Below are 8831 nucleotides of genomic sequence, written 5' to 3' on the forward strand. Positions count from 1 at the left end.
TTTTGTCAAAGCCATAAAATATCAAATTGGTGTGGGATTGTTTTGATAAGAGATCTCAGTTTTACTTTTATTTTCATAAATTGCGTTTTTTTTGTAACTGTGCACTCTAAATATCAAACAAACTAGTATTGCTCTATTTCAAAATGTTTTTTACACATTAACTAAAGTAGTTTAGAGAGGTGCAGAAGGTCAGTGTTACAAAGTCGAATTGACGTTAATCATGTGTGTTATTTAACTTAATATTTTACTTTTAAAATCCGAAGGATGACAGATGACTTTAGAGTAAATATCTGGTTAAATGGTCTAGGTTCCTGTCTGTTGGACTCTGTTTGTACCGGGCAGCTTCCAGGTATCAACGTGGAACTGTGAATTACTTACTTACTTACTTCTCAATTGATTTACCTGGATAAATAAAGATGAAATGTTTTTAATCTTTATTTTCTGTATATAAAACCTTTCCAATTAAGTTTGTACCAGACAATCTGACCTCAAATACCAATAACAGCTGTGACCCTTAATTATTACAGTGAAGTGATGAACTATTCTGAACTTACCAGGCTGTTCTAGTTTTACTATTTGCCTTTCCCCCAATTAGACATTATGTCCACATTACTGATGATTATTTATCTAAAATCTAAGGGTGAAGACATCTTGTTAAAGCACCATTTGTCAACCCTAGAATATCGTAGCATTATCGATATCGAGGTATTTTGTCAAGACAAGAGTATTGTGATATCTGATTTTCTCGCTATCGCCCGGCCCTACTGAGCTTTCAGTTTGTCGTCAGAAGCAATACTATTTAAATGAAAGCAAAGTAACAGCTTTAACATTTTGAATTATTACAACATTTCTATTCCAGCTGATCATCTTTTACAGATATAAAGAGAAAGACTTCTGGGGATAATTCTTTAACCGGCTGTCTTTTATCCCCAACAGATGCTGCCAGTCACATCCAGCAGGAAGCCCGAGGATTTAGTTCTTATAAAACTCGATTTTTCAAAGTTAAACTCTGCAGCATCCAGAGCTTTTACTTCGTAGTTCGTCTCTACGTCAGAGATGCCCGTCAGCTAGAGGAAACCTTTCCGTGCAGGAGTTCAGTAGGAAATGTAATCGGGGACGGAAAACGCTCGGCTGACGTACAAACCCCGAGCAGTCAGACACGTTTTTTTGGATGTCGTTCGCCCGCGACGCCTTTCTGTCTGGACGACGTCACAGATAGCAGAGCCGATGTCTGCCGGCAACAGTCCGCTGCCGGCCTTGCCGCAGTCTTTCCACGCCCATCCTGCGCCCGCTGTCCCGCCCACGCCGTCGCCGTCCCCGAGCCCGCCAGCCACCCTCTGCAGCCGGCTGTCCAACGGCAGCCGGGCGGCCGCCAGCCCCACTGGCTCACGGGGATCCATCCATGGCGTCTCCTTCCTGCTCCAGATCGGACTGACCCGGGAGACGGTCACCCTCGACCCCGGGGACCACTCGCTGTCGGCTGTCCGGGAGCTCGTCTGCTCCATCGTGGATCAGAAGGTACGTTTGTTTTGGGCGTCTGATCTCTGATTGCACGGCGTGATTGCTTAAGTGTGCTATGGGGTTTTCTGCAGCAAATGACATGCAGCAAAGGGCCGCAGGTCGGAGTCAAATCGGCCGAGGAGTAAACCTCTATATATGTGCGCCTGATCTACCAACGAAGCTAACCGGGCCATTGCTATCATTATCTAATCAATACAAGATAAAGTTTACCTTATTATGAGATAGTTTTCTTTTAGCCTTGAGATACAGCTCTCTTCTCTCTTCTACTTTCTTCCTGTTCGTCTGTATGTCGGACGTTTATGGGCGTCAACAACGCTGTTAGCTGGCAGTGTGCAGGTTGTGTAGCCCGTTTTTATTGCCAGGTACCGCTGCTTGGTCACGCCCCTCTCCAGTTTCATACCAACAAACAAGTTTAACCGTCTCACACACAGGAACAGGCAGCATCAAGCTCTGCATTTTCACAAAAGAATCCGGAAATGTGGCACATGGCTGCAAGGTTTTAAAAGTTTTTGTGGATCCTAAAGTCCTCAAACAAGTCTTCATAAAATGAGAAATTTCGCACGAAATTCGCCATATCGTAAATTTTAAGTTTTTGGGATTTTCTTTTTATAAAAATAGCTTGATAGAGTTCCAGATGATACGTGTGTTCCCTGAAAAGTTAGTATGATAATCTACTTTTGGGTGCACATTAGGGGGCGCTATGGAGTCCCAAGGCAACACCCAAGACCAACCACTACAGAAATGAAATTGTTACAAGTAACTGTGAGTTTTCCCGCATGTTAAGACCCTCATAAATGAGAGAGACGGGAGAGGTACGGTATAATAATAATATTAATAATAATAATTTTCACCTACAAAAACAGGCCTGTTGCACTTCAGTGCTCGGGCCTTAATAATGTTTTGTCCTCCTGATTCATGGCTTTGTTTCGGCGCTCCCTTTCTTCCTTCGCTGGGGGGCCAGCTTTGAACGCAGTGTGTTTAAAAACAGAGAGCGATCTTTACTTCATATTATACCAATAACTACCAGAACACATCCCAAATTAGTTGTTTTTATTTGTAAATGACGATGTGTTTTCAGAGAAAAGGCCATCATGCATCTCGGGGAAAAGATGTCAGAATTATAAAATAAATCCATATTGCTTTTTTTCCTTCTAAAAACTTAATGCACTTATGTAGAAAACATCACTATCTTATAATCTGCTTGGTTCTTATTCATACTGACGGTCTTGGACTCTTAAACTCTTGTTAAACTCGGTGTAACTTTGTTCTCCACGTGTTCGACTTCAGGCATCTGCTCTCCCCTCCCAGCTTCACTTTATCTCTCGCCATCTCCTGGTTTTTACCGCTTGCACTGAAAAAAACACCTGTGTGCTAAATGCATTACACACACACACACACACACACACACACACACACACACACACACACACACACACACACACACACACACACACACACACCTGTTTTGCAGAGCATGACAACAGAGGGGAAACCCAACAATGCACTCATTTGACCTTCTTTTGTTGACTTCTACTGTTATTTTCCCAGCGTTTCAATGATTGATTGATTGATTGATTGATTGATTGATTTTTGGGACTGGCCATCCAGTCAGAGGTTATTCAGATTTTTTGCGTGCAGCTTTGTTGCGACATCCTTTCACTGGCAGCCTCTTCTCTCTGGCCGAGGAGAAGTCTTCGCAAAGGGAATATCACTTTGCGGTCGGTGTTGCTTTGTCAACGCGCTCACTTCACTTCCTGTTTCACAGCTGTGTGTTGTGTTGGAGAAGCAGCTGGGTGGTCAGTTAGTCTCTCCGTGCTGCTCACTGTTCCCACTGTGTATGATATCTCCCAAATTAGGGGTGTCACAATTCAATTAAAATGAGCTGTCGACTATCGAAATCAAAAGCAGGATCAGTGTTTTCTTCTTCTTCTTCTTCTTTTTTTTATCTCCTTCACTGCCTATTTTAGAACTTCCAAAGAAACACCAACAGACCGAGTGTAGCTTACCAGCTGGTACTGTTACATGTTAATTGACTGTATTCATTTATGTAGCGCTTTTCTCGTCTTAATGACCCCTTAACACGCCATTACACAGGGACCATGCACACATTCATGCACTGTGACCAAAGTATCACCCGCTCATCAGATAAACATTCACACACATCCACACTCACCATCGGGGGCAATTTGGGGTTCAGTGTCTTGCGGATCAATCCACCAACCTTACGATAGGAAGCTTGAACCAGATGTTTAGAGTTCTTTTCTTTTAACTACCTATTAGGGGTGTGTGGATTGAGCTTCTGAATGAGGGTGTCTGCTCTACCAGGTGAGCTGCCCAGGTGCCCACCCCCTCAGTATTATTATAGCAGTCAGATATGAATGAACTCCCCTTTTCATTGTATTTGCTCGTAAAACAGACACTTCCTGAATGTAGCAGACTCTGAACACAACAGACAAAAGGCAAAAAGAAAAAACCGTGAAATCAACAGGTAAAATCAGTGGGCTATAATCGATTATGTCACTGCATCGATGCAGGGTCGTCTGGGTCCACATTGTGAGGCATCGATCTAGATCCAGAAGACTGGGAACCACTGGTTTCATCTTTGACTGTGTTTTGTCTTTTATGAACTTTATAATTTTTTATTACATCCTCATCTGTAAAGCAACTCAACAAATGATGTCGGATAAATGTTGGGAAGTAAAAAATTACAATATTTCCCTTTGAAAAGCAGTGCACTAGAAGTAGAAGGAGTTAAAAAATAAAGAAAAGCTTAAACCTAAAGCAGGAACCTCCTGTAGGAGGTTTCGCTGGCACCGGATTCCAGTTAGTTTGGCCTACAAAATGACATCATCACTGCAATTTTCTTTTTCCTGCTTTTGTGTCCACAGCGTCAAGCTGTGAAGTGTGTGTGTGTGTGTGTGTGTGTGTGTCCCTTCACACAACAGATGTTTAGTTTAAAAATGTGGTAGATAATACATTTAAATATTAAATGTTTATGTCAATAACTTTTATTTATTTATGTTTTCATAAGAATGAATCGGTAACTTCTACATAATTTCAACGTTATTACAAGAAGTTGTTTATGCGACGAGTTTACACCTATCACCATTTCTACCCACTAGGGGACCATAGGCAGGCCGGGGGAACTTATATTAATGGTAAAAACCTCATAAAGTGAAACTTTCATGCCATGGGACCTTTTTTTAAAATCTGGGATTAACCTTTCAAACCCATTAGACAATCCTCAAAAGCACGAGTTGATCCTGAATGTCACACAGCTGCTGTCTGAAACTAAATGGTGTTATAAAATCACTTCTAAAATGTCTCTGTCCTGCTGTCGTCCCTCTAAACCAGCGATGCCAGACTCCATTTCACTAAGGGCCAGACTGAAAAATGAGAATCACGTCAAGGGCCAGACATGTATGGTTTATTTTAGGCTTTTATTTAAGAGACAAAGTCAGTTATGTTGACTGTGTTATTGCAGGTGTCATCTAGATTTCTCACTTACAGCGTCACAAAGCCGTCCAAAAGTCGTAAACATAAAAGCACCAAAAACGTTGAAAAAAGGGTAAAAAACATCGAAATAAGTGTCTAAAAAGGATCTAGATCAGCGATGGGCCAGATTTGGCCCACAGGCCTGGAGTTTGGCACAATGCTCTAAATTCTCCAGGATTTTTTAAACAAGTCTCAAGCATCAACGTTTATTTTTATTTCTAGAAACAGAAAGTCAGTACTTTTAATCCACGGTACGTTTGAACTGATTCTGAAATAATGGTTAGTTGCAGCCCTGCTTGAATAAACAGAATTAGCTAAAACTAAGTTTTAAAAACAATTCTGTCCAATCACAACAGTCTGTATCCACAACCTCCCACTTACGGGATTGCCGCCGGAATTTCCCCCGGATGTCCGTCCCCTTCCTCTTTCTTTGAGTCGGCGTTCTAACCCCCGGTGGATTTCTGAGGACTATGGTTACCTGGTCCTCATATCTCTGCAGGGTAAATCCAGACAGCTAGCTAGACTATCTGTCCAATCGGAGGTTTCTGTTACACGACTAAAACAATCTTTAAACGTACACGTTCCACCAAAACAAGCTCCTAAATGAGGCTGTTTTGCAGAGGCGCCGCTGCTTTTCTCCGGTGCTTAGCGCCGCCCAAGATGATTCTGATTGGTTTAAAGAAATGCCACTAAACCAGAGCAGGTTTTCCTTCCATCTCTGAATGCTATGTGGACTAGAGGAGGGTCTGGCAAAGCAAGACTAAAATCACAGCAGCAGTCACAGTCAGCAAAATACGTGACGGTGACATCCAGCCCTTACATTTTAAAATTTGAATGACCCCCTTCCTCTGCTCCTGTGCTTTACCTGTTGATCTGATGAGAAACAGGAAGTGGGCTGAGTTTCAGTCTCACTGATGTTATCTGATGAGAAACAGGAAATCAATCCCAGTTTAACATTTACTTTGCTCCGTCCGACAGGCCGAATCTAACCCGGATGTCTGGTGCTCATTTGCATCCATGATGTCGGGACGGGTGGTGTTATTTAACGGGGTCAGCGGGTGTGTTAACGGGGCTTCAGCTATATCTTTAAGGTCTCAACAGCGTGATGAGCAGGGCCGCACGCAATCTGTGGCTGCAGAGTCTTCCAAAGATTTTAAGTAAATGAAAATAAAGATTACCGAGCGTGCATGCAAGCACACATCTTCTTCTCGAGCAAAAAATAAAGAAACGCGGCTAAATTCTGCAGATTTTCATTGTGGATAACTGCTGAAAAAAGACTTTGGAAGAACAATCGAGAAAACCGTGAGCGCTGCAAACGTGATGTAGAGAACAAAAGACTGATCATTGAGACCGAAGACGATGGAACTGTAGACAAAGGGACATCAGATCAAACAAATAAAAGACCAATAATTTACGACTACACAAATGTTTTTGTTTGTTTTTGCAAATTTTAAGTTTTCCCATTCGAGATAGGGCTGCCCAGTATGCCGTTTTTTGTTGTTGTATCATCACAGCGATTGGTGCAACCATCGCGATAGGCCGCTACGCACCGCATTCAGAAAATGACATCACTTTACTGGGATGCAGCCTTTAATAACCAGGAAAAGACACTTATGCCATATTATGATATCCCAAATCTAAGTCAATATTTAGTCTCATCTAACAATATCAATATAATATCGATATATCGCCCAGCTCTAGCTAGGGGTGTAACGGACCACAGTTCATCCGTACGGTTTGGAATGCATGTGAGCCGCGGATCAATTGCAAAGTTTAACTATAATAATAGTGTGAAATACCATTTTACTGTTGCTGTCACTTGCGGTAGGCTCATAGATCTCTCGCTCTCGCTCTCTCGCTCTCTCGCTCTCTCTCTCTCTCTCTCTCTCTCTCTCTCTCTCTCTCTCTCTCTCTCTCTCTCTCTCTCCCTCTCCGGGGCCTAAACAACTTTTACCGGAATAGCAACGGTGCAACTTTTAAATGGCTGCACCGCTCTCTGATGCTACGAAACAGACATTAGAGGCCACAGAAGCATCGCTGCATGTCCATGTCGGGTAGATTAAAGTTCCCATGGCCTAAAAATGTCACTTTATGAGTTTTTTTTAACATTAATATGAGTTTTCCCAGCCTGCCTATGGTCCCCCAGTGTCTAGAAATGGTGATAGATGTAAACCAAGCCTGGGTATCCTGCTCTGAGAAAATGAAAGCTCAGACGGGCCAATCTGGAATCTTAGGTTCAAGGGTTACTGTTGTTATGTTTTTAAAGATAATTTTTTGGAAAGGGAATGACACACATTAAATTGTCACAGATGGGATTCAAATCCTAGACCTTTGCGTCGAGGCGTGAACCTATCAGTACATGTGCGCCGGCTCAACCCACTGAACCAACCTGGCCACCATTTTTAATAAATCATTTAATTTTCCCCCTTTTTTGGGCTGATCTATAAATGTATCCGATCCGTCAGTCAAAACCGTGATCCGAACCGTGAGTTTTGTGAGCCGCTGGACCCCTATTTCTAGCTTCCAGCACAGATTTGTATTACTTTTTTTATTTTTTTTTAGGACAACTGGATGAATGAAACTCCCACACGCTCTCCTCACACTGACACCCCTGACCCACTCGCCGCAGCTTCCTGTTGTTTCCTGAGCGAGGTGACGGAGAGCGAGCGGATGCAGCCGACGCACGCGGCTGTTTACCTTGTTCATATTTCCCATCAGGTCCTTTTAACCTCGTCCCTCCTGGCTCACTGTACGTGCACATTTAAAAGGGTTGAAGAGTTTTATAGCAGCTGAGAGGCTCTTAGCGTTCTGCAGCGGAAGCCAACAGCTGTTTTTGTCTGGATGTGCTCTTCTCGTCTCAGATATTAGTTATAAACTGCTGTCAGATGTGTGAGATATGAGAGGATAAGCTCCTGTTTGTCCTTCTGTATTAACCCTCCCCTTGTCCTTGGGTCAAATTTGACCCTTTTTATAAATGTCTGTATCAGAAATATTGGTTTCTTTTTAAGCAAATTATCACAAAAAAGGATGTATTCCATACAACGCGCTTAGCAAATACAATTGATCACATTCAATGAATTTCATACAATGGTTTCAAATCAGCAACCTGCCTTAAACTCAAATATTAGGTATAATTCCATATAAATTCAGTTCTTGACCATGAATTCCAAATAGTAGAGTAAAACAAGTGGTAGTAAGATGGGCCGATCTGAAATCTCCCCTTATGATGTCATAACGGGAAAGGTTACCTCCCCTTTCTCTGCTTTACCCACCAAGATAATTTAGCCCACCCATGAGAGAAAGAGAGACATGATGGCTTGCAGATAAGCAAAATATGGCAGTTGTCAAAGGCCCTTATGGTTGGCTGTATTTTGTCTCTCTCGCTCTGAGAAATTCTGGTCTAGTTAAATTTCCGATGATTGACTTTTCTGCATCGAGCAATATTCTTTCAAGAGAGAATCATATCATATCGTATTTCCTCACCTGGCTAGCGTAGCTGCAGTCTCATTTAAAAGATATTTAAGAAATGTGCACATGAAATACGAAGAAGGAATCATGTTTGAACATCAACTTCATGAAGCAGTTCAGGCATGTGGTTTCTGTGTGCGTTTGTGGACCCGATGTTGAGGGTGCTGTGCTCTCTGTGGAACCAGGATAACCGGTCTCCATGAACATGCCCTAAAGTAAGAGACCTCTCCGCTACTCTGCTCCTGCTGGGTCAAAGGTCACTGCAAGGCCTAAAGGTTTTGGCCTCTCTCTGTGTGTGTGTGTGTGTGTGTGTGTGTGTGTGTGTGTGTGTGTGTGTGTGTGTGTGT

General features: G+C 42.5%; 1 protein-coding gene and 1 long non-coding RNA gene across 3 annotated transcripts in view; one reads left to right on the forward strand and one right to left on the reverse strand.

Annotated features, from left to right (window-relative positions):
• LOC117961001 (serine/threonine-protein kinase D3-like) overlaps positions 1–8831 on the forward strand; it is a 35569-nt gene that overhangs the window by 2035 nt on the left and 24703 nt on the right. For both annotated transcript variants that reach the window (XM_034899355.1, XM_034899354.1), the window contains exon 2: positions 937–1518. In XM_034899355.1, coding sequence (XP_034755246.1) covers positions 1228–1518 — 291 coding nt within the window. In that variant the 5' untranslated portion in view covers positions 937–1227. The remainder of the gene's footprint in view (positions 1–936; positions 1519–8831) is intronic.
• The window catches only part of LOC117961064, a 12575-nt gene continuing 8580 nt past the window's right edge, over positions 4837–8831 (reverse strand). Inside the window, exon 4 of the long non-coding RNA XR_004660305.1 lies at positions 4837–4847. This is a non-coding gene — a long non-coding RNA (uncharacterized LOC117961064). The remainder of the gene's footprint in view (positions 4848–8831) is intronic.

This window comes from Etheostoma cragini, chromosome 18 (assembly GCF_013103735.1).
Source record: "Etheostoma cragini isolate CJK2018 chromosome 18, CSU_Ecrag_1.0, whole genome shotgun sequence".
Lineage (NCBI taxonomy): Eukaryota > Metazoa > Chordata > Actinopteri > Perciformes > Percidae > Etheostoma > Etheostoma cragini.